Source organism: Lepidochelys kempii, chromosome 21 (assembly GCF_965140285.1).
Source record: "Lepidochelys kempii isolate rLepKem1 chromosome 21, rLepKem1.hap1, whole genome shotgun sequence".
NCBI lineage: Eukaryota > Metazoa > Chordata > Testudines > Cheloniidae > Lepidochelys > Lepidochelys kempii.
In genome coordinates, this window is record NC_136400.1 from 15,592,943 (window position 1) to 15,619,817 (window position 26,875).

Genomic DNA, 26,875 nt, shown 5'->3' on the forward strand with positions numbered 1-26,875 from the left:
GGAAACACTGCCCGGGTGACTCTGGAGAGTGGAACACCGGCTGGGCCTAGCGTGTCATTGGCGACATTACTGTGTCTTTCAGGAAGCCCCTAACTAACCATGATGGGGACTGGCTCCAAGAAAAACCCAGAGGCCGTGGTGGCTCCGCAGCCGGTCAGCACCGCGATGCCTGTGGGCTCCATGGAGAACGTGACCAACACCACGAGCCTGAGTGACAGCAAGGAGGACATATTTGCCAAGCTGAAGGCCAAGTTCATGAATGAGCTGAACAAGATTCCCCGTGAGTAGCTGGCGACTGGCCCCGCCTCCAGCATCCCTTTCTGGGCAGCCCAGACAGAGCTCGGAGGGGATGGGCCACTGCATCTGCTCAGCCCAGTGTAGCGAGAGCACGGCCGGGCAGCCCTCGCAGACACGGGCGAGATGGACGGGACCTCGGCATCAGTTACTGGTCACTGAGTCCCTAGGGGGGAGCCCGTGGGGAGTTACCATGGAGGAAACGGGAGGGGGGTGGGGAGTCAGTGGGGAGTTACCATGGAGTGACTGCGGGGCGTGGGGGGAGTCAGTGGGGAGTTACTATGGAGTGACGGGGGGGGAGTCAGTGGGGAGTTACCATGGAGTGACTGCGGGGCGGGGGGAGAGTCAGTGGGGAGTTACTATGGAGTGACGGGGGGGGAGTCAGTGGGGAGTTACCATGGAGTGACGGGGGGGGAGTCAGTGGGGAGTTACCATGGAGTGACGGGGGGGGAGTCAGTGGGGAGTTATCAAGGAGTGACTGCGGGGCGTGGGGAGAGTCAGTGGGGAGTTACCATGGAGTGACGGGGGGAGAGTCAGTGGGGAGTTACCATGGAGTGACGGGGGGGAGTCAGTGGGGAGTTACCATGGAGTGACTGCGGGGCGGGGGGAGAGTCAGTGGGGAGTTACCATGGAGTGACGGGGGGGGGGAGTCAGTGGGGAGTTATCATGGAGTGACTGAGGAGGGGGAGTCATTGGGGAGTTACATGGAGTAACTGAGGAGGGGGAGTTACTGTGGAGTGATGAGGGGGGCAGTCAGTGGGGAGTTACCATGGAGTGACTGGTGGGGAGTTACCTTGGAGTGACTCGGGGCGGGGGGGGTCCATGGGGAGTTACTGTGGAGTGACTGTGTGGGGGGTGTCAGTGGGGAGTTACCATGGAGTGACAGGGGGAGGCAGTAGGTGGGGAGTTACCATGGAGTGATGGGGGGCAATCAGTGGGGAGTTACCATGGAGTGACTGCGGGGGGGAGTTACCATGGAGTGACGGGTGGGGGAGTCAGTGGGGAGTTACCATGGAGTGACTGGGGGGAGTGGGGGGAGTCAGTGGGGAGTTACCATGGAGTGACGGGTGGGGGAGTCAGTGGGAGTTACCATGGAGTGACTGCGGGGGGTGGGGGGAGTCAGTGAGGAATTACATGGAGTGACTGCGGGGGGTGGGGGAGTCAGTGGGGAATTACATGGAGTGACTGCGGGGGGTGGGGGGAGTCGGTGGGGACTTACCATGGAGTGACTTGGGGAGGTCAGTTTGGAGTTACCATGGAGAGACTGGGGGGAGTTACCATGGAGTGACTCGGGGGGTGGGGGAGTTAAGTGGGGAGTTCTCATGGAGTGACTGATGGTGGGGGGTGTTTACATGTGGTGTATGGGGCGGGGCAGGGCGGAAGGGTTACCATGTGGCTGTTAGCGGACCAGCCTGGCCAGTTTTTTTGTGGCTTTGCTAGTTGCCTGAAAAATAATGTAGTCTGCCATGTTTTTTTACATGGGTCGAAAGGTTTGCATGATTATCACAATGCACTGGGATATCTAATGTTAAAAGTTTCGGTGTCCAGCTAAAGATGTTGCCGTGTTCCCACTCCCACAGTGTAAGTAAGAAAGTGATGTTATCAGTCCTATCTGTAGGTGTTCTCTCTCTAGATACTATAAGGGGCTCTTGAAATGGGGGAGAGCTGCAGAGTTGCCTTGTGGTTGGGAGCTGGGCTTGCAGCAGGCTTGCCTTGTGAGGGGGGTGCTGGGTTTTTTGCATTTCAAAGGTGGTAACCCTAGGGGGCAGGTGGGAGGAAGGGAAGTTACCTTAGAGGGACTGGGGTAGTGGGGAGTCAGAGTGCTCAGTTCCAGGATAAATGCCATTTAACGGCCAGGGAGGGGCTGTTGCAGGGTAATTTCACATCACGTACCGTGTTATCACCGGGCGAATGGCAGAGTTCCCAACTTGCCTTGGCCTGCAGAGCACAGTAGATGTGTGTGTCCCTGTCAATGAGCGTGCGCAAGCCCTGCAGTGACAAACGCCCTGTATAACCCAGGGGCATTTCTGAGGCCTTGCACCGGGCGGGTGCTGGCTGCTGGGGGTGTGGCTGTGGCACAAGGGTGATCGTGTGGCTGGCGTTGTTTTGTGCACAGTGCCTCCCTGGGCCCTGATTGCCATCGCTGTGGTAGGCGGCCTGCTCCTCCTCACCTGCTGCTTCTGCATCTGCAAGAAATGCTGCTGCAAGAAGAAGAAGAACAAGAAGGAGAAGGGCAAAGGGATGAAGAACGCCATGAACATGAAAGACATGAAATCGGGGAACCAGGTAAAACGCCTCTTGGTAAAGGCTCAGTCGGGTCCCTGGAGCAGAGTGTTAGAAAGCGCCTGCTTGTCATTTTGACCAAGGAAACAACAAACACAGTCATTTATTCCTAAAGCAGCAGCAGAAGTGTGCAGTTCCTCAGATACAGGGAGTGAAGGTAACCCTCTCAGCTTTCACCTAGAGCAGGATTTGAACCCCAGGGACCTCTGCCACTACGAGCATGAGCTAGGGCGAAAGCAGTAATGGCATCAAACTGATGCCGTAGCAGATTGGTGTCACCAGAGGGAGACAACGCTCCCCAGCTGTCCTAGGGTGGGTTACGTTCCCATAAGGCACTTGGGAAGGGTTTATCCAGCGGGAGGAGTTAGTTGTAGACACTGGATGGGAGAGGCATAGGGTCTTCCCCTCTGCAGTACGGATGGCGGTAGGGAGGGGGGGTTGGGTTGCTTTCCTAACTAGAAATAGGCCTCGGGTGCAGAATTTGGATCGAGGTTTTTTTGACCTTCCCCATGCACGCAGGGTTTCAGACAGAGGGAGTCATGTGCCGCAGAACAACAACTTTATTGAACCTACCAACTCATGAACAAAGCTAGCCATGAAACATGCCAGCAGATGGCGTGCTTTACATGACCTACCATTTTACATTTGTGCAGTCTTCTTTATAGTCATGTCTTGAATCACACGTTTTAATTTAGACCCACCCCTGTCAATAGCACTGTTTCCCCCAAACCCAGAGGACACACAGGAGATAGCCACATGAATCAGGAAGTTACACAGGGCTCTTTGCTCTTCATATAAATAAGCTCTTGATCAGCAGAGTTTGTGTCTCTGTTGTCAAGGAATGGAAATGCTTCTCCTGTTCTTTATTATTTGCCACAACTGTCTCACGTTCCCCACAGGATCGCTGACTGCTTCTAAAGCTTAAAGACATCGGAGAATCTGACTGGTATAAAGCAGCAGATTGCATTATCAGAATCACCATTCATAAGTTTCAGGCCATTTAAGTATTTCTTTCCCCCCTATTTCCTCCCATTTCATCTTTGCTTTTAGTTATTCTCACATTTTAAGGATCAGCCCCTTCAGGGGAGATGCTGGGATGAGGAGCCTCCTTAAGAGTCAAAGTTCAGGATCAGTGATCACCCAGCAACATGATCAAACTGCAGACCACTCAAGTATATAAAGCATGACTGGGAATATCACAAAAACAGGGTGTCTCGTGAGATTTGGGCTGGAAAGCCAGGGAGAGCAGCATTTCTTGAGGCATTTTAGTGCTTCAGATAATGGTCTTAGCTGCTAACCAGAAGAGCAGAGTGAGGTGCATGAGACTCAAAAGTTCCAGGGGGAACATAGACTCCAAACATTCAGGCTTCCAACAGATATGGGTCAAGTTTGGTTCTAGGAGCTGGCAAAAGTTGAAGAACAGGGTCATATCTTGTCTCCAAACCGCTTCATCGGCCCTTCTGGGAGAACATTTGTGGCTAGAATAAGAGGAACACCAGATGCTCACTTGGTCTGTGGCACCCCATAAACAATGCCCGCAGGTGCTGGTGGATCATCTGCTGACTACAGCTGCTGCAGAATCATCCCTCCACCCCACCCCCATTTTGTGTACTTTCCCTTATGAAAATAAAGTGCCCAGTGAGTTTTCATGAGAACCCATGAGTTTCTGGGGGGGAGGGATAGCTCAGTGGTTTGAGCATTGGCCTGTTAAACCCAGGGTTGTGAGTTCAACCCTTGAGGGGGCCATTTAGGGATCTGGGGCAAAAATTGGGGATTGGTCCTGCTTTGAGCAGGGGGTTGGACTAGATGACCTCCTGAGGTCCCTTCCAATCCTGATATTCTATGATTCTTCCAGGGTGGAATCACGCCCCCCCAGCCCATGTGTCCTTTTCCTTTTCACTTAGGGAAATGGTGAAGCAAGTTCCATGGGAGCCCCATGGTCCCAGTTCTGCCAGCTGATGTGAATCAGGCCCCAACAGGACTGGCTGACCCTATTCAGATGGGAAGTTGGAGGCTGTAGAGAAACTGGAGGGCAGATGGGATCCCAAAGGCCTGTTTTATGGCAAACCCTATTTACAGATTGGTCTGCACCACATGCCTCTCAGACCTGGGCTAGAGCTTGCATGTATCTAGGAAGACATTTGTAGGGCCAGCCTGGCAGGTGTGCAGTAGGGAATGGAGCAAGATGCCTGCCCCACCATGCCAATTTGTGCCCCTTGTGCATCATCTGCTAGTACCCCTAGGAATCTGTGCTGCCCCCATAGGATGCGGAGGGGAGCTGAGGGTAACACATGTTGCATCCCAGGGTTGAGTGGGTGCAATGGGCCTGCTTAGAGTTCTGAAAGGGATTGTTTCTCCTGGAGTTCCCCCTTGGCTGACGCGGCTTCCCATCGCCCCACGGCAGGCCGGAGCCTTAGTGACACAGCCTAGCTCCAGAGCACTAAAGGGAGGTGCAGTGCCTGGAGCGACGGTCCTAGCACCAGGCAGGAGGCTGCTTGGTATGAGGCAAAGGCTGAGAGTCAGTGCAAACCCAGGGCTTGCAGCGACAGCGACAGGCTGATGCATATACAAAGGAACAGGGGAAAAAGCTATTGCCAGGCACTCAGCAGCCATGATGGCACGGGCCTGATCTCAGCCAGAGCACAGCTCCTCAGGATGGCCCACAGCTGGGATGGGGAATCCAAAAGGGCTGAATAAACAGCTGCTCATCGTCATTATGCGCTCCATGGAGCAGAAAGCAGGCCGGGCTGCTCTGAAAAGACAGATCTCGGCCACCTGAGCTAAAGGAGAATCTCTGCTGGGGACAGCACTAGGAGCTGGGCTTGTATCCGTCAGCCAGGGGAGACACAAGCATGCACACTTAGCCAGGATGTGTCAGTGACTTCATTTTCTCGTCCTTTTCATGTCAGTTTCCTTTCTCCACCCCCTCCGTCCAGGGTTATATAGCAGGGTATTGTGCTGTCCCGGTAAATGTGTTATCTTTGTGAGGAAAATCATGTTCTCTCTCTCTCTGTGCTTCCTGTGCATTTGGTTTCCAGAGAAACACTGGACTGGTAGCAACTACAGTGGCTTTGCTGGGCACTTATCCATTAAAGGGAAAGTTGAAATTGGCTTGTTTCAGATACACGTAATGAGGGCAAAGTGCATAAACGGGCACCCCCCTTTTAGAGATTGGCTGATTATGTACAAAATCAATGTTGGTGCTGACAAAACTTTCCAAATTCACTGCTTGAAAGTAGAGCCCACTCCAGCGTGCACACTCAGCCTGGGTACGGTGTGCCTTTAAGAGGGTGGAGTCTGTTGTTTCTCACGCGCATTGGGTGTTGTTGATTATCTGTGGTGGTGGTTGTCTCTATAATGTCCTTCTCTTCCTTCTCTGTGCTCTCGTTGTCCTTCTTCTGTGTTGTTCTGTCTCCATGTTCTCTGACTAACCTGGATGGCAATTCATGGTAGGTGGCAAAGTGAATGTTGCTTCTCTGTCAGCCATGCAAAGGGGCGGGGGGTATGGGGATTTGTCCAATGCACCAATTAGCTCCAAAGCTTATGCCCGGCAGGCCCAATGCATGTTGAAGAGTTCTCCAGGGAGAGTGGGCAGTTGGGGCTCCAATACATCCACTGCTAAACAGGAAAATGATACAAAGCCCCATTTTGCAAAACACAGGCTACAAGTTGTGTCTGAGGCTAAGATCTGGGAGGTCAGAGGGGAACTCCCCAGCTGAGCTATGGCTCTGATCCCATGCCTTATTCACGTCTAACAGATCATTGCCACATCGCTCCTAGACACCTCCTGAATAGATTAATATGTAGCAGATAATTTATAACAGGAGGGATGGGCCAGCGGTTTGGGCACCAGCCTGGGGTTTAATTTCCTGCTCCTCTACACAATGTTGGCCCTACGTTCCCCTGCAGGTAGGTGGGTGCCTGTAGCCTTCCATGCTGGAAAGGCTTGGGGCTCTTACTCTAGTCCTTTACCTCAAGGGCCTATCTCCATTCCCCTTCCTGGCCCGTCTGCAGGGAGGTCATGCCCTCCATCCGCCCAGGGCCACTCCCTCTGTTCTTGAAGATCTTGTCCCGATAGCCTCTCTGCCTGAGGATGCGCGGGTGCGCTCAACTGGAGGTATTTTTGTTAGCAGTGTCTGCGGGTCCGTGCCTATGCCGTACGCCTTCTTGTGCTCCAGTACAAGGGCGTCTAGGAGGAGTGGTCCCGTGCCCCTCCAGCTCCTTCTCCACCACCCGTGGCTCGAGACAGAATTCTGTAGTGTCTGCTACCTTGCTGCTTTACTTGTGTTGTTTTTCATTTTCTTAGCATGATTTCTTAGCTTAGGGAGAGGGGGTTCCCCCTTCTCCCCTTTTCGCGCCTCAGGCCCTCTCAACCAGTGGCTTTCCTGGTGGCTTATGCCCAAGACCCCAGAATTCAAGTCTTGTCAGCCCCATGATGGGTGTGACGCTGGTAAGCCAAGTGCCAGCTCTGGCCAAGGCCTAGGCATCAGCTGAGAACTGACAAACTCACAGCTCACATGTGTGTTAGTATTGTTCAAAGTAGATGTTAAAACGTATAAGAATGTGTTTAAACTTCATGGAAAACTGGTGGGATGCTGCATGCATTGTTGTCACTTATCTGTGCCCTGGTATAATGTGATGGCAAATGTCTGCGTTGTATGTACCCCTGTAACTAAGTAACCCATCAAACAAGAAGGAAGCCTTGTGTAATGCAAATGAAAAACTTGAACTGGAGAGTGCTAATTCCCGTGCATGGAAAGCAAATGGGCACTGTGTGTGAGATCAAAAATCAAAGCCTTTGTTAAGTGCATTCCTTCCCCGCCACCTCAGTGAAGAAGGGACGTGCGTGGGAGCTGTTACGGGCAGCTTGGCTTCTGTGAGAAGAAGCAATAAATATGGATACAAGGAAAAATTCTTCATCTCTTGGCTGTTTTGATTCTAACAGAGCAGAAAACTGAAGAAGGAGGTGGAGATCCCCAGAGTTATCCTGAGTAGCCCTGAAAGACTTTTGGGAAACTGGCAGAACACTACATCTCTGCTGCCTTTTGACATTATAGACTGTGACTCACCTGTACATACATTTTTACCTGCTTTAACCTGGGAGCAAGGAGACCACATCTCCTGTTGAAGCTCCTATCAATCACGGTACCAAGGCACTGACGCCTCCAAGGAAGGCTTCTTCTGCGAAGCCGAACACTGAAAAGCCCACCACCAAGCAGCGAACGATAGACCCGTTGGTACCAGAAATGGACTCTTCCAAACAGAAGGACTCCTTGAAGCGGAAGGACTCTTTGAAGAAATCATATCACCTAATACCATCTACCTTCAGCTGGGCCTCTCCAGAGCAAGTGGGTCCACTGTCTCCAGTACCACTAGAGGTGTTTCACCCAGAGGAGTCATCCCCAGGCTCACTGGTGCTTTCCCGGTTCCTTGTTCACAAGGACCTTCAGGTCTTGGAGGAAACAAGTCCCCTGTGCTGTGGATACTGGGAGGACTTCCCCACCAGCACCTGCGTGCCAACTGGGACCAACACATCTGCCACAGCATCATATAAATGCTCACCCACTGGTACCATCACAATTGCCGGTTTGGCCCCCAGTACCAATCCAAGCCTGGTACTAGCTCCACTAGGTCCACCACCGAACACGGGAGAGGACACTTTCTTTGATTCAGAGGTATCCATTCAAGGCTCCCCCACCTACCCATTTCACCCTCCCTCCCTTGACATTCCCTGAGGATGAGATGCCAGGAACCAGCCAATGCATGACCCATCAGCACTGGCAGGAACAGTTCTGGGGCCCTATTCCTTTTCCTTATGCCCCTCCCAAGAGGGCTTTTTTGAACCATTGGGCCCCTCGTGGGGACCAAGTCTACTGGGTGTCTTCGCACAAGAGGATCCACCAAGATTCTTGGCCAACAACATCCTCAGGACCCTCCTCAAGAAGACCCACCATTGAAAACAGAGGAGGAGACACCACCATCCTCTTCCTCCCCAGATGAGGCAGCTGTGCCCCCTCCACCATCCTACATGGATGATTCAAGGTCTTTGAGGACCCTCTGAAGCACGTAGTGGAGGCTTTACAGATTCATCTGGAGGAAGTTCAGGATCAGCCGCACTCGGCGGTGAACATCTGCACGCCTCCCTTTAGGGCAGGGTGACCTAACCTGTCAACCAGGCCCTACTGTCACCAGCCTGTGCAGTGTGGCAGACTCCGGCTGCCATCCCACCCATCTGCAAGAGGGCCAAAGGTTTGGAGCACCTGTTCTCCTATCCCACCCCTAACTCTCTGGTCGTCAACACTGCCGATGAGAGAAGTAGTCAGTGTTGCTTCACATCAACACCAACTGATAAGGAGCTTAAATGTCTGGACCTTCTAGGTTGTATCAGCTACTCAAAGGCCTCCCTTCAATTCAGAGTCACCAACTATCAAGCCCTGATGGCGAAAGATGACTTTACAAATTGTTCTAAATGTTCCCATTGGACTGATTTGTCGCCTCAGGACGAGAGAGAGCCGTTTCCAGCTCTTATTACAGAGGGTCAGACAATCACGAAGGTGTTCCTGCAGACTTCCCTTGATGTGGCACATACAGCCTGGTGCTCTATGGCTACTGCTGTAGTCATGCCCTGTGCCTCCTGGCTCCAGTCCTCCAGCCTGACCAGGGAGGTACAAAACACGAAGACCAGCCCTTCAAAGGGCCTAAACTTTTTATTGATGCCATGGACTTAAGGCAGCATTGTGATCTCTTGGCACACATGCACCATCTACAAAGAGAAGATACAGCAAACCTCAGACAACGCAATGTTCATGTTCTGTGTACTCTCAGGCCCCCAAAGATTCGCTGAGCTGCCTAGAAAGAGGCCCAGACTGCATAAGAAAGGCCCATCTTCCACCATAACCTCTCAGTTGGCTACCTCATCTAAACAACCATTTTGACCCGTTAGTCAAGGACCAAAAGCTCTCCCGATTGGATCTTCAGCTGCATCAATCCTCCATCCACCCACCCTATGGGGACAGTTTGCCCATTTTCTCCCTTTCTGGGAGCACATCACCTCAGACAAATGGGTACTGGAGGTGATTTTGATGGGCTACTCCATCCATTTCAGCTCCATGTCCCCCTCCCCTCCTCCTCCCCCTGCCAATTCAGGGACGCTTCTCATGAGAGGCTCCTAAAGCAGGAGGTGAAATCCATCCTGCAACTGGGGGTGATTAGAACCTGTTCCCTCGGACTTCGTCAGAACAGGATTCTATTCCTGGTCCCAAGAGAAAAGTAGGGTGGGGACTGATTCTGGACCTCTGGATTCTAAATACTCCGTATTCATGTGCAGCATTCAGGACACTCACCCTTGCAGGAGTTATTCCATCATTAGATCCCGGGGGCTAGTTCGTCATCGACGTCACCATACACTCAGAGCACTGGCATTTCCTCAGATTTGTAGTGGGCACCAAACACCACCGGTACCGTGTCAATTGCCCTGAGAGCTTTAAGAAGGTCCTCTCCATCGTAGCCGACCACCTTTGGCAGCTGGGGGAAATCATCCCCCCCTATTGGGGACTGACTCCTCAAGGGTCGTTCTTTGCACAAGGTGCAGTCCGCTACCAAGCAGGCCCTAGCCCATTCCCACTCCCTGGGCCTTTACCCCGTATAGATCAATCGCCTTGGATACTTATGTAACGCATAGGCTTTATCAGCGCCGCCCTAGACTCTGTGGCAGCCAGATCGTATCTACCTGCAGACAGGTTTGCCATGATGTCCAGCCAAATCTCCACGCTGCAACAGAGCTCACAAACTGCAGTGAGGGCTTGCCTTCAACTGCCGGACACGTGGCAGCCTGTACTTTTGTAACTCCCATGCAAGACGCCGCTTCTGGTCCCTTCAAGCCGGGCTCAAGACAGCCTATCCTCCCAACACACACAATGTGTCCAGAAGGTTATCAGTGCCTCTGATGGGACTCGAGTCCCTCGCTTGGTGGAAAAATCCTCAAAGACTGTGTGGGAACCCCCTTCTCACGCCCACCTTCTGCTCACGTCATTACCATGGACACCCCACTCCTGGGCTGAGGCACTCATCTCTAGGATAATACAGCTCAAGGCAGGTGGTTCTCCTCGGGAGTTGTTACTTCACAGCGACATCTTCACACTCCAAGCAGTCCATTATGCCATTTGCTCAGAGTGATATTAGGCAACTGAGCAGACATAAACCACCAATGAGGAGCAAATCCTAATCCTTAAGCAAAGACTTGGTAAAGCTGTGGAACTGGTGCAGAGCCCTTCAAATAGATATTTCAGCAGTTTGTCTGCCAGCACTGCAGAACACCATTGTACATTCATTGAGCAGATTCTTCCATCAAGACCATGAGAGGGAACTGAATGATTCAGTCTTTTGTAAGATCTGCCTTACCTGGGGTCTTCCGCAGGTAGACTGTTTTATGATGCCTTTCAGCACGAAGTACTGATATTTCTACTCAAGAAGGTAGATGCTCTCTGTGCCCCTTAGCTTCGATGTCTGCTATACACCTATCCCCCCATTCTCCTGCTGCAGAGTTCTGAAAAAGTTGAAACAAGAGCAGTGATTAGTCTCAGAGCCCAGGCATGGCCAAGACAACTATGGTTCCTGGCCCTGACTCGTCTTTCGCTGTGTCTGCCTCTTCGCCTCCCTCTGTTGATGGATATCCTGACACAGGAGTTGGGCTGTACAACCCACCCCAACCTCTCATCACTACACCTGAAGGCCTGGCTCCTCGATGGCTTCTGGCTTAGAGAAGGAGTATCCTCCTGCAGTCCAGGCAGTTCTGGTGAATAGCAGGAAGCCCACCACAAGAAAGACTTCCGTGCAGAAGTGGAAGCGTTTCTGGATTTGGTGCTCTCGTTGCTCCATGTCCCCTGCCAAGTCTTCACTTCACTGCCTGTTAAACCTGAAATTGCTGGGCCTCTCCCTGAGTTCGGTGAAAGTTCACCTCGCTGCTCTCACAGCATTTCACAAGTCAGTGGAAGGATTCTTGATCTTCACACATCCTACAACTGCAACACTTCTAAGGGCCTCCTTAATTTGTTTCCTTCAGTGCAGGAGGCTGCTCCACCCTGGGACTTCAATTTAGTGGGAACCCGTCCGTTCCTCTATCTGCTCTTCAAGACCAATCCTCACGGCCAGGAGGGTAGGTGAATTAGGGGCCACTATACTCAGTGTTCTGTCCTGAGAGTTACCCTGTGTCCCCATCCTGGTTTCCTCTCTAAAGTTTCATCGGCGTTCCATATTGGTCAGGACATTCAACTACTGATCTTTTATCCTAGGCCTCAGTCTTCAAGACAAGAGGCCAGTCTCCATACTCTGGACATAAGAAGAGCTCTGGCCTTCTACCTACACAGGACTGTACCTTTCAGGGTTTCCCCCAAGCTCTTAATCTTCTTCGCCGAGAGGATGAGAGGTCCCTCAGTTTCTACCCAGAGACTATCTAACTGGGTTTTGGGGTGTATTCTGGCATGCTATGAGGGCATCCCCTCCTAAAGTCAGTGCTCATTCCACTAGGGCTCAATCCAAGCCCACAGCCCCCCTGAGAAAGGTCCCCTCAAGGACTGGTTCTCCCACCGCTATGCCTTGGTATGTGCCTCCAGACATTGGTGAAGACATTGGTGTTTTAAACTCTGCACTGAATCCGCCTCCTCAGCACCAGCCTCCTCACTGAGGTACTGCTCTGGAGTCTCCTTTCATGGAGCGCCCATGGGGACAATAACTCCAAGAAGAAGGGGAGGTTACTTTCCTCGGACAGTAACTGGAGTTCTTCAAAATGTTTTGTCCCTGTGGTTACTCCACCAACTGCCCTCCTTTCCCTCTGCTTCCGGGTCCTGTGAGGTTGTGAAGGAACCGGTGTGGCGAGGGTCCACTCCCCCCTATACGCCCTCCCACTGAGCATGAGGAGGTGTCTGCGAATGAAAAGATCTTTAGTCAGGAGTGCCTGAGTGCACGCACACCCTCCCATGGAGCACCCACCGGGACAAGACATCTCAAAGAACTCCAGTTATGGTAGGAAGTAAGTAACCTCTCCCTCCCCTTTATGTCTGGCCAGTGCTGACCACCCGGGGGCCTCCTGCTTTGCAGCGGCTTCTCCCAGGCCTGCTTCCCAGTCAGTGCTGTTATCTGTAACAGATCCATTACTTCCCAGCCGTTGCTATGCTGCCAGAGCTGCACAGCCATCAGGGCAGCTAGATCTCAGGTCCCTTCTGCTCCCAAAGCTCACTTTTGTTCAGGCTCCGGTTACCCATTAGAGCAGGGTCTTGCTGTCCCTCCAGTAGAGGGCAGTCGTGTCTCTGGGGAGTCCGCTGAACGGAACCCCAGTTCAGCCTCCTGCCTCCTCTCAGTCGGTGACACTCGTGCATGAATTCTAAGGCTGGGAATCCCCGAGGCACCGAGCCGGGGAAGAGCTGTGTGTGTGTGATCGGCCGGCCGTGTCCGAAGCCTAGTAGCTGAGCAGGCAGGCTCTGTGTCCTCTGCAGAACAAACAGGACGATGACGACGCGGAGATGGGCCTGACGGAGGGAGAAGGCGAGGAGGAGGAGAAGGAGCCAGAGAACCTGGGCAAGCTGCAGTTCTCGCTGGACTATGATTTCCAGGCTAACCAGGTGACATAGGCAGGAAAGGGGCTGGGACATGGGGAGGTTGGGGAAGGAGGCCAGGGCAGTGCGGGAGGGTTGTGAGGAGAGGGTCAAGTGAAGGACTCAGCCTTGGAAACTCCAGCCGAAGAGCGTGGGGGAATGCCAGCCTCTGAGTGGCACAGGTGCCTGCAAAGGGCAGAGATGTAGGGAGGGAATTTATCCCCACCATGATTGTCCCACATGCCCTTTGAAAGGGTCCCCTCTAGCACTTCCCAAGCACCCTGGGATGTGAGGAAGGGGAAGATGGATGGAACGTGCCTCTCCACAGGGCCCTGAGCCCAGACCTGGCAGGCCCACTATCAGCACAGAGAGAGCACCGTCTGTGGAATGACACAGCTCAGCAAGCGATCTCCTGGCCCCAGCTGCAGCAGGGTGTTGGGGAGGGTGACCAAGTGCGTCCCTGACTGGCCAGGGGCAGAGGGAACGTGGAGCTGGAAGATCCACTGGGGATCTTTTCCATGCAGTGGGGAGTGGGAGCGGCGTCTTGCTGAGCCATCTCACTGAGGAAACATCCCTCTTCCCCCTCCAGCTGACGGTGGGCATTCTCCAAGCGGCCGAGCTCCCGGCACTGGATATGGGTGGCACCTCGGACCCGTATGTCAAAGTCTTCCTGCTTCCGGACAAGAAGAAGAAATACGAGACCAAAGTGCAGAAGAAGACCCTCAACCCGGCCTTCAATGAGACTTTCGTCTTCAAGGTGAGACCCTTCCTAGTTCACTCAGCACAGTGGTCCCCAGCCCCAATTGCTAGACCCCACTCTGTCCTGCAGGGGACACTTGTCCTGGGTTCTATTCCTGGGTCTGCCATTGCCATGGTGTGTGACCATGAGGAGCCCCTTAGCCTTGCCGTTAAGTCAGTCTAATACTGTCGGAAGGGCAGAACTCCTGTCTGTCTTCCAGCCAGGGATGTGTCCCAGCCTTCTGTCCCTGTCCCCACCATGCCCCAGTCAGGAACTGCAGGAGGATCTGCACCTCCCCTGGTGGAGGGGCTGCCCCTAGTAAATAGTTTGCCAGCATGTTGAACGAGAACCAAGGCAGTTGCCCAGACCCATGGCCCGCACGACGTGCAGCTGTGTGGCTGAGCAGTGCTATTGAACTGACACAGCAATTCTGGCCACTCACTGCAAGAACTGGTGAAGGGGTCCCAGCCTAGTCACTGCGGTGCATGATCATTTGTCGGATCCTTCGTCAGCCAGACCCCATGTCGCTATGGCAATGGTTTGCAAGGGTCCTTCTTCATAACAGGTTCCCTACCAAGAGCTGGGTGGGAAAACCTTGGTGATGGCCATCTACGACTTTGATCGCTTCTCCAAGCACGACATCATTGGGGAGGTCAAGGTGCCCATGAACACAGTGGACCTGGGCCAACCCATTGAGGAGTGGAGAGACCTGCAGGGCGGTGAGAAAGAGGAGGTGAGATGGGAGTTCAAGGAGCGGGGGCGTCTGGCCAGCAGGAGGTGGCTTCAGAAAATGTGCTCAAAGGGTCAGGAATTGGGATCATTAGGCAGCTGCTGTGCTTTCAAGGTCACCCAAGGAGGGGGGCTCCTTATAAGTGTTATCTTTGCAGTTGAGTATTGGTGAGAGGGGGAGAAAGAGGATCCATCCTGCAATGAGAGATGGAAGAGTGGCTGCAGGAGAGTGGCTTAGTGACGGGAGCAAGGGACAAAGAGTCCTGGGGTCTATTCCCAGCTCTGGCAAAGGAGTAGGGTCTCGCAGCTAGAGAAGGAGACTACATGTTAGGACTCCTGGGTTCAATTCCAGGTCCTCCATCGCCATGGTGTGTGACCTTGGGAAGTCACTTAGCCTTGCTAAGTCAATATAGTGCTTATGGAGCTCCCAGGAAATGGGAGGCTCCATTGATTAAGAAAGAAGTGGTGGGGTCATGTGGCTGGCAGTCAGCAGAATGGGGTTTTAGGTCTGACTTTGCCGTGTCACTGCCCCTCTGTGCCTTGGTTTCCCCAGTTGCACAGTGGGGTTAATGATAGTGATGCACCTCACAGGAAGGTTTGCGAGGCCGAACTCAGCACTGTTGGTACAGTGGTCTGACAGCAGAGCTGGTAAATACGACACTGTGTGTCAGTCCATGTGGAGCTGGGGAGCTCTGTTATGGGGAGACACTCCGATTTAACACGGGCTTTGGCTGTGCCCTGAGATCTGCACTTAACTCAGGTCCCGCTGCCCACTGCAAGGTTTCTTTCTTGTGCAGAAGCCCTGTCTTAAATCTGGTAAAAACTGCTACAGCTGGTCTGACTTCTGCCACCCGCTAGGGACTGGCGCTGCTGCAGACCTCCTGCTGGCCTGCACCAGCGATGCAGCACAGTGTCTGATGCAGGGGTTAGCTCGATGGGTGAAGGGGTTCTTGGGTCTCCTCCCGTGGTTTCCTGAGGGATTGATTCTCAGTGCAAGTATCCCAGGATACCAGGGCATGGAAAGGCACTGACCTCTGCTTTTCCCCTTGCTCCACAGCCAGAGAAGCTGGGAGATATCTGCATCTCGCTACGGTACGTGCCCACCGCCGGGAAACTCACCGTTTGTATCCTGGAAGCCAAGAACCTGAAAAAGATGGACGTGGGGGGTCTCTCAGGTAAGAGCAGAGCCACCTTCCAGCACCTGATGGCGCTCCTGAGCCAGCCCAATCCCGCTGCTGACTAACACTCCCCAGGCAGAATTCCTGCCCAGGGCTCAGCACCTTTAAATCAGAAACCCGGATCCTGAGTGCTGTGTCTGGTGGGGTTATGGAGTCATAGAGCTTAAGGCCAGAAGGGACCACACAGATCATCTAGTCTGAGCCACCCAGCACCCGCACCCTAAACCAAACAACCTAAATTAGCTCCGAGTCTTCCAGCCGAGAGGGGACTGGACTGTTGTGTGCCACCAACAGAGAACAGGGGGGACTGACGTGCACCAGTGCGCGAGGCCCCTGCAATGGCAGGGAACTGATTATTTGAGGGAGACCCAGATAATCCTGGCAAGTGACCCATGCGGTGCAGTCAAGCATCTGAGAGAGAGAATGATCGATGCCAGCTGAGAGCCCTGGCTCACCCCACCCAATGTCCCGTCTCCAGCCATGGCCATCCTTGCTGCTTCAAAGGATGGAGACCACTCCCCCGCATACATTGATGCCTGCAGGCAACTGGCTTGAAGCATGAGCTTTAGGAACAGAGGGTCCGAGAGCTCCCTCTGCAAAACAGTGCTCCAGTGGCTTTCATCTTGTTGTCTTGAGGCCATCACCTCTGCGGGTGGCTGCCCCCCAGCCCCAAGGGAGGGAGCGGGTCTTGCTTCCAGTGTGCCCTTTGACTTTCTGTGGGGCTGGGCTCCCCATTGCCTGTGTACGCACTGACCCCAGTGCAAAGGAATGTGGACATGGCTCGCTCTGGGGTCAAGGAGTCCCTGAGACACAGGAATCAAGCCCAGATGGTCATACAGGAGCAGCGGTGACGTACAGCTTCCATCACGGCTGCCTGTCTTCCTGTCTGGACCCGAGCTGTCTGCTAGATTGAAGAGCCCTGTGCTCGCAGGTATCTTCCCACCATGTAGGTACTTAGCAGTAGACAGATAAATGGCGTCTGCTTATTGTTCCTGCCCACTCTTGATTTGACAGCAGGCCACTACATTGCATGATGCACTCTGCCTGCTCATACCCCCCAGTCACAGATAAACCCAGCCTGGCTACCCTGTCCTCTACGGTCCCTCTGTGCCTCCATGCCCACAAGTAGGGCTGGCTCTGACCTTTCCTGCTTTGGGTTCTCCCTGCAGATCCATATGTGAAGATCCACCTAATGCAGAATGGCAAGAGACTGAAGAAGAAGAAGACCACTGTGAAGAAGAAGACCCTGAACCCCTACTTCAATGAGTCCTTCAGCTTCGAGATCCCCTTTGAGCAGATACAGGTTCCCATGCCGAGATTCTCGTCTTGGGAGGTTTGGGGTGGGGCATAGAGATGAGTGAGTGACAGCTCACATGACTGAGTTGGGAGCCTCTGATTGGGGGGATCAGACCCTTCCCCCATGACATCCACCCATATAAGGTGACCACCCAGGCCTTCAGATGATCTAGACACACCCACCCCCCGAGCAGCGGAGGAGATGGAGAGATGGGAGCCGGCCTTGGGCCGGTGTTTCATGCACGCTAGTACTGAGCAGGAGCTGAGCTCCTCCAGACTGACATGTCCCTGCTGTGTAATGAGGGTGGCTGCTCTGAACGCAAGAGGCAGTACAGAAAGCCAGAGTTTACGCTGGGCAAATGCTACCAATATCACTGGGGCCTGAATGTCAGAGTCACAGGGGGCCTGAGGCTCCCATTGGCCTCGGCCGAAGCTGTGGCTGCTCCATATCTCTGCAAATGAACCGCCTTGTTGCAAATTACAACCACTCATCCTTAGCCCCCTGCAGCGAGGGTCACTCCCGCCAGTAAGGTCCAGCCCCAACTTCAGCAATAACCAATGCTAACGGCAGCCAGCGGGCGGAGGGGCTAGTGAGACAAGGACACGGGTGCCGGTCAAAGCAGGGCTAGAGGAGTGGCCCTGTGCTATGGTCTCTCAGCTGCTCCAGGGCCGACCTGCCAGGTTCCAAGCAGAAACCTGGGTTTTCCCCTGGCCTGCCAGCCTTGCAAACCCCCGAGCCGGGGATCTGAGGCCAAATGTCTCAAAGGAGGGACCTAAAGCTAAGCACCTAAATGCATATTTAGGGCCCTGACCAAGTCAGGCTGGGTCCTTTTCGCCTCTTGCTTCATTGCCTGTAATGAAAGGCTCATGAATGACCCCCCCATCCCCACTGCCCTCAGTGACCCCACATGGCCCCAGTGTTTTCATCCACTGCCCTCGGCAGCCCGCATGCGGTTCTGGCCCCTTCGCCCTCTGGCCTTGGTGAACCCCATCACGGCACCAGGCTCTTCACTAGTGACCCCTGCACAGCCCTGGCCCCATCATACTCTGACCTTGGTGACACCCTTCCCTGCTGCAGCCATGTTACCTTTAATGGTGTGCAGAATGTAACCAATGGGACTCAGGCCTGCTCTCCACCAGCTTGACGCCTGGTATAACGCTGCTGGGGGGGGGCATTTTTTTTCTACTGAAATAGTTATCCCAGCACAAGGCCTAGTAGGGGTGCAGTTATTCTGGCATGAAGGTGCCTTCACGCAGCAACAGGTTTAGCGATGCTTTATACTCGTATCACTGCATCCATGCTAGGGAGTTTGTACCACTTTAACTGGACCAGTGGAATTAAAGTGGTGCAGCATTCGGGTGGGGAATAAGCCCTTAGCTGCATTGGCTCTGCCTAGCTAGAGGAAAAGGACCAACTTGCTTCAGAAGCTAAACTCTGACATGGGGAGCAGGTGTTCCACCAGTATTACATAGCCCCTTTTCAGGACAAACCTGCCCCTTTAATATCCATTGCCCCTAAAATGAGAAGGGAGAGCTGTCTGAAGATACAGGGTGAGCTTTGCCTAGCTGCCTGGGGGAGTTGGGAACATGATTCCCATGGGAACAGGTACTCAGATCCATCAGGCATTATTGGACAGGTTAGTACCCATCTCCCAGCTGCAGGGGAATCTTGGCTCCAATAGATTCCCACTCGGTTCTCAGTGGCATCGGGCCATTTTGCAGCTGTGATGCTGGTAATAACACGGCGTTTCTGTGTGCCCCAGAAAGTGCAGGTGGTGATCACCGTCCTGGATTACGACAAACTGGGGAAGAACGAAGCCATCGGCAAAGTATTCGTTGGCTCCAACGCCAGCGGCACGGAGCTGCGGCACTGGTCCGACATGCTGGCTAACCCCCGGCGGCCCATCGCCCAGTGGCACTCCCTGAAGCCGGAAGAAGAGGTGGACGCATCGCTTGGGAAGAACAAATAGGAAGCGCCATAGCCCAGCATAAGCTACGGACATTCTAAGCGACCCAATGCTATCAATACCTCAGTTATGTAACCTTTGGTTTTTGCTTCCGTTTTCTTTTAAGCTGCAATACCCTTTGGTTGCTGTGGAAGGGTTTCCAGACAGTCCTGAGCGCTGTCAGGGGAAATGGTTAAAGACAGGGATGGTTCTTTTCATTCTGCAAAGTCGCTTCCTTCCGCTGCATGTCTCATCGTTTCTACGTGCTGTTCTTTGAAAGCGTAAAGCCAGCTTCTGCCGTGGGTCCCAGAGGTGCCAGGCCGTGGCAGGGCATCGTCTTCCTTTCTCTTCGGTTTTACACTGGGACCTTCAAACGTTGTGCGAAGGTGACAACTGAGCCTGAACATCTGAGTTGACCAGATACACTGTGCTTGCTTTGGGGATACATACAGCTGGACTAGGCAGGTCGGTGGAGAAGAACTGTGATGAGCAGCTCGGCAACTGCTTTGACTCCCATCAGCCACCCAAAGAAGTGAGAGGGCAGTCGCGTTGGGACTGGAACGTCCAAGGCTTCGTCGAACATCCTAAGATTTAGTTTTTTCTGGTGCGACAGGTGCATTGCTGGGCATACAGACCCTGGGCTATTGCCACCCCGTGGCACCTTGGTAGGGTATTGAACCTTGCAGCCCCCCCGCCATGTGATTGCCAGAGAAGGGGAGCTGTTACATGGCGGGTGCATGTCTTTGATAACTGAATGTTCAATCTCAGTGCAGGACAGAGCACAAAAGAGTCTTGGTTTTGAAAAACGGCATCATGGGATGTTTATGCAAATGACCATTGCAAGGCAGGCTTACAGTAGCAGCTGGACTTGAGAGGGGCCCACCCAACTCAAGGTTGATTTGCCAAAATGGCTGATTAAAGCCATCTTTGGTGCTTAAATGACATCTTAAATGAAAGCAGCTCTGGGGTGATTTGCATACATGTCCCATCATGCCTTGCACTACTGTACATCTTCTGAAGATGCACGACCTAAAAGTGTACAGAGCCAGATGCGTCCCAGGGGAGGGTTTAAGGCACAAGATCTTCAGAACTCAAGGCGAGAGGGTGGAGCTGGGGTGTTAGTGAGGCAGGTGCAAATCCCTCCCGCTGTTTCTGCCAGTGTGGCCGCCTGTGACCCAGTGCTCCCGAGTTACTCAGTGAGCGGCTCGAATGCGATGCTGGAGCTGCTGTGTGACCAGAGTGCTCGCTCCAGCCTTCCTGTTGAGGCTGTTCCACTTTAATTAACTGTTACGTGGGCCCCAGCAGCGTCAGAAGCTGTCTACAGCTCAGTGGTCTGGGCCAGCCCCTGAGATGTTGGACATGCTGATTTAATTCCTGCCTCTGCTTGCTGAGAGGAAGAGTCGGTTAAGTGCTCTTATCCTTGTTCTTGCCTCTGGAAGCTTGGCCGCTTCCATTAAGTATTGGTTGGGCCCACCCAAGGGTTAAGATCGCTCTGTAGTCCAGTGGTTAGGGTACTTGCCTGTGTTGTGAGTGAGCCTAGTGCCAGTCTCCCCTGTGCCCCCTAAGAAGGGGTTTGGACAGCGATTTCCTCCCTCCCAGGTGACTGAGGTAGGAGGGCAGTCCTTGTTTAAATCCCATCTCCTTTGCAGGAGCCATTGTCTTCCTGGGATGGGGGCCAATTAATATTTAAGTAAAACCAGACCCCCTCTGAATCAGAATTAAGCCTCAGACCTGGATTGCCTACACCCCAGCCGCAGAGCATAACCCCAGGGCTACAGGGGGACTCACAGCAGAAAGGTCTCAGTCTCCCCGGGGTGAAGTTGTTCCACTTTAGGGTTACAATTAACTCAGTAGGTACTGGGCTACACAGGGAAAGAAGGGAGCTGTGTGTCAGTCCCTCACTAGCCCAGTGGTTAGGGGACGTGCCAGGCAAGGTGAGGCTGTGAGTTTCCGCCCAAAATACCGTGGCCTCAGCGAAATGTTGTGGTTATAAACTCTGCCAGCGGGGCACTCCACCAGAGCCCCACCTTCGTGGCCCTGAGAAGGGCATAGGACACTGGAACCAGGCTCTCCCACACCCCAGCTTGGGCCTTAACCTCTGGGCCAGAGGGAATTGCCCCCCAATCTCCCCCCTTGACGCCGTTCCACGCTGTAGCTGGGCCAGAGACCCAGCCCAAGCAGTGACTTTCTCGCCCACTAGTAGTGGCCCTCAGCTGGGCTGTAGGAGTGTCAGGTTTAAGCCCCTATCTAGCTTTTGTCTGGACTGCCTGCGCTAGGCAGTACCCTCACGCGGGGACGTGTGCCTGCAGGGCTTTGCTTCCTGGCACAAACGAGACTTTCCACAGCAGGCAGCACCACCCCGCCAAACACAGCCCAGAGGCTGGGCCGCTCCAACAAGGGCTGCCATCAAATCTGAGTCAGCCTCAAACTTGGCTCTCCCACTCTCCAGGGGCTGAGCCTAACCCCGGGGGAAGCCAGGCCTTGAGGCTCTGGCACCCACTCTCTGCCCTGTTGAAGCTGTTCCACGTCATAGTGTTAACTAGCATTGGGCTGGAAGAGGAAGAAGGGCAGTTGGGACGGTCTCGGGGCCCAGAGTTGCTATAAAGTCTGGGGCAGCTGGGCTTTGTGGGCTAACAGGAAGCCTGGTAAATACTAGCCAGGAGCATAGCCAGGGTGAGAGCCAGCTCAAACACTGTGTGTCTGGCTTTGCCATGAAACCCCTTGAGATAATCTCAGTCACTGGTGCCCATGGGGTGGGTGAGTAGCTGGCCCAGGTGGTGGGGCGGGTGCTCTCTCACCCCCTTCCAGCATCATACACAGCTAAGAGGGGAAGCACGTCGGCTAAGAGAGACTGAACCCATTCCAAACAAGGACCAAAGGTGCCCCAAAGGCCAAAGTATCTGCTGCTTACCACAAGGCCTGCTGGCTGATGAACCCAGTCCAGTTCCTTTGCCTCCCGCCAGGTATAGGCCATATTCCCCCCTCCCCCAAAGAGCAGTGAATGTCTTTTCAGGGGGCCAGGACTGGACCTATAAGGAAACAGGCTCACGTCCTGCCCCTCCTAGAGCGTTTCCTGAAGTAACAAGAAGAAACCACCCACCCTTCCCAATTCGGTCCACTCTGTACCTGAGAAGACCAAGCCAGTTTCCCATTTTCTGGCTCTAAGGGGCCTTCAACGTTAGTGGCTTTGCTTTGGTTGAACCAGCGCGTTGGATAGTAGCATCTGATACGCATCCACACTGTGGTTTCCTTTCCTTCTGTGAGTCCAGTCCTGTTTTATTCTGGACCTTTTGCATAATATCCCTCAAAGGACCTCGCTGCAGCCCCGTGCCAGCCAGCTCTGGAGTATCCTTGCAAATCTCCCTGATTACCAGCTACGTTTTCCTGGCAATGTGGCTTAGCCTATGGAAGTGTCTTCCTAGGGAAAGTTGTGACTGGCCATGCCACTAGCAAATGTTCTAGCAGGACAGCTCCTGCCTGGGACTCTACCCAGGCTTTCCAGCCCCACAGCTTGTGGTTTAGAGAAGCAGACTGCAGCACCAAGCAGCTGCTGACATACTTTTGTGAGTACGAAGAGCAAGGAGAGCCAGAGTAGTAAGCTTTGGTGTGGCCACGGGCATGAGCCCAGCAGTCCAGGACATCTCACAGGAGGTAGAATTCACCCATGCCCAGAGAGTCTAAGTCACGGGGAGAGGGGTGGACAGTTTCACATCCCTTACCCCCAAATACAATTGGAGAATGTTTCACTCCCAACCCCCTCTCCACTCTACTCTTTCCCTCTGACAATTATTGATCCTTTATTTGTACACGTTCCCCCCCCCCCCCCCGCCCCAACCCTTACCTTTTAAGTCCTGCTGGAGCTTCAATATTTAATCGGTAGGAGAGCTCCGTGCACCCATGAGCCTGGCAGTGGAGCAGTCGTACTAATGGCAACTAGGTAAGCGTACATTTGTTCCCAGTTCGAAGGCCACGAGGTTGCAGGAGGGAGCCCTCATGGAGTTCTGGATCCATACATGAGCTTTAAACACAAGCCAGCCTGACTGCTGATCATATGGCCTTGCTGCACAACAGCAAAGGCCAGGAGGTCCAAGGAGCAGAGGTAGCGATTCCACACAGCGGAGCGTCTAAGCTCTGCACCCGGCTGCCTTAGAACTCCGGCTGCCTTCGCCTGATGGGAAACTGAGCAAAGCAGCCCTCGGCGGGTTACAAGCATGGTCTAATGAGTGTCCCCTTTTCGTAAAGGGCGGTGCATATGCCTGCGATAGACACACTTGTACCACCCCCTCCGTTCCAAAATTAGAGTTGGTCCAAGAAAGTGAAAGGTTAATGGGCTTTTTATGAACCAGAGTGACCTAATAAACACACCAGAGCTCAGTGAGTTAATGTACTCAGGAGAGTAAACCCAACATGCTCTGCTTTCACGCCAGGCCTTGGAGTTGCCCCATACTACTTCCTTCCATTGCTGGGGTTCTGAAATCAGCATCTAAGGCCATGTCCCACCACCGCCGGGACTAGCGGTCAGTTTATTATTACAGACAATACTGAGGGTGTTAAAAAACTCATGTCTGGGACTGGGGGAGAGAAAATAATTGGGTGAGCAGAATGTGAGTTCAACATACCTGCCTTTGGATCAGCACAGGACAGAGGTGGTGGGTGGGCCACAGCGGGGACAACACCCCCTGCCATTTTGCTCCCCGCTCCACTGGCCTCTATCAGGCGTCAACTCCTCTGGAGTGGACACTGCACCCCCGGAATCCAGTCCTGCTTGATTGAATTTGGCACATTTTTAACTTGGACTGTTTAAATGTGTGTGGGGGGAGAAGGGGGTGGGGACTGTGACTTTAACCCCCCTTTTTAAGGGAAAAAAGCTCCCCCCCCACATACTCAAGCCATCTGAGCCACATCCAAAATCCCTTCTTGTATATGTAGTTATATATATATATAGCTCGCTACGACAACCAGCCAGCCTTGGTGCCAATGCATGACAGATCACCACTATGTACCTAGCAGCATGCTGAGCGGAGAATCCAGACGCTTCGTTACGCCTCCGAGCCATCGTCCATTGGGCAGAACACACCCAGGCTGCAGCGTGGCCGGAGGGGGTTTATTTTCCCCAAGAGGCTAGAGTGAGCCCTGTAAAAAACCACCCGTTATTGCCCAAGTCAGCAGGCTCCACACGATCAGTTTATTTTCAATTTAAAAATAAAAAATAAAAAAAAACCAAAAAAAAAAAAAAAACGGTAAGGAACAAAGCATGCCTGCCGCATTCACAACTGTTTGAGGGGTAACTAACAAGCCAGTAGGGGGATAAGTTCATGTGTGTCTTGTAATCGATCCGTGCAAACCTGTACCGTGTTCAATTTATGCCATGTCCAGTAGCAGCAGCTTTGTGGCGTTCCGTCCCGTGTTGATGCATTTTATTGTCACAGCAAACTTAGAAGCCATATTAGACCACGGCCTGCCAGGATCCTCACCTGGGCTGGGCCGACAGGTGATCCTCTGTGTCCTCCTGGCCCCTCTTGGTCATGTCTCTCCCTGTGTTTTGTTAAAGATCTCCCAAGCCCCCATCCTGGGGGAGGGCTGGCTCAGGACGCTAGCCTTTGCCATGGCCTGGAGGTTAGTCCTCACCGCGGCTTGGCGCTACGTCCAAGCTGGAGCCCCGTACGGCTGGGTTTGGAATGTCACAGTTTGAAACGCTGGGATCCCGTTCTTACACGCCAGGGGCAAATGCTGGCGCTCCTTCGGCAGACGAGCGTGGCCTGAATCCGACCCCACAAGCACCTCGGTGCTAGCCCTAACCAGTCTGATGGAGGCTGAGGTCCTGTCCGTTGTATCATGAGCTTCTTTGGGGGAGACAGAGACTGCAACTGGGATCAGGCCCCCTATTGCTCCCAACACAGCCTGACTCTGGCTCTCCAGCTGGGGAACTGGAGCAACGGAGCAGTTTTCGTGTCCGAGCAGGGATGGGTAGGACGACCGCCCCTCTAGATCAAGGGCAGCTGCCAGGCCATCTATGCGGCCCCTGGACAGCAGGGCTGCACGGGATAGAAGTTGCTCTAGTTCCTTCCCTTGGGGCCAAGCTGTAACATTTTAACCAGCTCTCGAGCCCCCCGGGGAGACAGGAGTGGGTTTGGGGCGGACAGAGCATCATGCCCCCTAGTGAGAGCTGGATCATGCACTGACCTCGAGTCCAGCTCTCTGCTGCCTTCTGGGCAGAGGGCCCAGGCCCAGGTGAGTCTGGTTGTTGCAACCACAGCTGCTGCTGGCTCGCAGCAGGGAGCACTATTAGCTATTGGGACAGGTGCACAGTAGATCCTGGGGCATTGAGGGGCTTCAAGCCAGACCGGATGTTCCCCTAAGGGGATTGCTCTGTCTCAGCCACAAGTCACGGGTGCTCTGGCCTGTGCTATGCAGGAGCTCCAAGGAGAAGAGCAGAATGGCCCCTTATGCCCCTCAAACCCATGGATGTGTGCGCCCATCGCAGCCCCGAGGGGAATCCAACCCCGCCCTCTGGAGCAGCTCATGGCAGTCCTCAGCCCCAGAGCGAGCCCAGCAGGGGATGCAGGACTGACGGCTGGCCTGGGTCTCGGATCAAGCAGCAGGGGAGGGAAGCTGTAGGCAAGAGGGGGGCGGGGCTCAGGCCTTCACGCCCTGCATGCGCAGCTGCAACAAGCTGGGAAATTCCTGCTGGCAACAGGGGTACGTCCCACTGCAGCATCCACCCCTGCCCCCAGCACAGGCCCAGGGGTAACAGCCACCGGGGCTCTGCTCCGCTGCCTTTGGGAAGGAAAGGGATCTCAGCCTTCAAAACCGGACATTCAAGCACCAGGGTGGGGTCCTGCCTTCCTGCCCCCTCCTTCCTCTGCCCTCCCCTGCCCCTGAGGGGTCTATATACAAATCTCCCCCCCCCTCCCCCCATCTTGAGATCATCCAGGTCTCAACCCCTTCCTGGCATCTCTCGCAGTGCACCCGTCTCTGCAGCACTGAACTCCGGCAGGAAACTGCTTTTACCTCCCGCCCCCCTTGTGTGGTCTCTGTTGTTTCTGTCTCTATTGTTAAACTGTTATTTTGTAACAATGTCCGTCTCCTTATTAAAGAAATGATCTGAAAGCAGCTGCCGGGTGTCCCTGCTGTGTTAGCACCTCTAGGCCCCGGGCGCCACTGAGGGCGAGCGGCCGCCCCCAGGGCCGATTCCTACCTGGAGCAATGAGGAGCAGCCTCAGCCCTGCAGCCGGGGGGCACAGAGCTGCTCTGCCCCAACCCTGAGGTTGCTAGGGAAGGCTCAGGGCCCCCCCAGCAGCATAACCCAGGGGGAATGCAAATCCCACCCTTGCTAGGGCTCTTCGGATTCCTTGCAAGACGCTTCTCACGGGCCCTGGTGCTCCTAGCACTGGAGTGAGAAAGCAGGAAAGCGGTGAGAATCAAAGAGCTGAAGGGGGGCTGGAGGTGAGAACAGGCTCAAACCCAGGTTGCGCAGGCCCCTGCTGAAGGGCTGCGTCTCCCCACACCCCTTCCCCCAGCGCTTGGGCGTGGCAATGAAATTGACAGCCAGTAAACACCAGACAGAAATACTAGGAGCAGGCCTGTCCTGCGTCCCATGTCACATCCAGGGCCCCCCCAGCACTTCTGAGGATTTACAGGTTTCGTTCCAAGGCCAAGACAGCGGGCACAGAGGTGGTAACAAATACACAAGTTGTTTGTGGAGCTTTACACGGGTTGATCTGGGTTTGGTTGGTGTAGGTTTGACAGAAACCGTAAAAGAAAGGTAGACACGGTCAGACTAGAAATAAAGCACAACGTTGGAGCCGTCAGAACAATTTA

The 26,875-nt window shown here is 53.8% G+C and overlaps 1 protein-coding gene across 5 annotated transcripts in view; it reads left to right on the forward strand.

Annotated features, from left to right (window-relative positions):
* The window catches only part of SYT2 (synaptotagmin 2), a 187,611-nt gene extending 161,424 nt beyond the window's left edge, over positions 1 to 26,187 (forward strand). For 4 of the 5 annotated variants that reach the window (XM_073319716.2, XM_073319715.2, XM_073319726.2 and 1 more), the window contains 8 exons: positions 83 to 280; positions 2,411 to 2,580; positions 13,068 to 13,193; positions 13,756 to 13,923; positions 14,471 to 14,638; positions 15,692 to 15,809; positions 16,982 to 17,115; positions 18,872 to 26,187. In XM_073319716.2, the coding sequence (XP_073175817.1) occupies positions 100 to 280; positions 2,411 to 2,580; positions 13,068 to 13,193; positions 13,756 to 13,923; positions 14,471 to 14,638; positions 15,692 to 15,809; positions 16,982 to 17,115; positions 18,872 to 19,078 (1,272 nt within the window). In that variant the 5' untranslated portion in view covers positions 83 to 99 and the 3' untranslated portion in view covers positions 19,079 to 26,187. The remainder of the gene's footprint in view (positions 1 to 82; positions 281 to 2,410; positions 2,581 to 13,067; positions 13,194 to 13,755; positions 13,924 to 14,470; positions 14,639 to 15,691; positions 15,810 to 16,981; positions 17,116 to 18,871) is intronic. The other variant, XM_073319727.2, reaches the window with a different exon arrangement.
* The last annotated feature ends 688 nt before the right edge of the window (positions 26,188 to 26,875 follow it).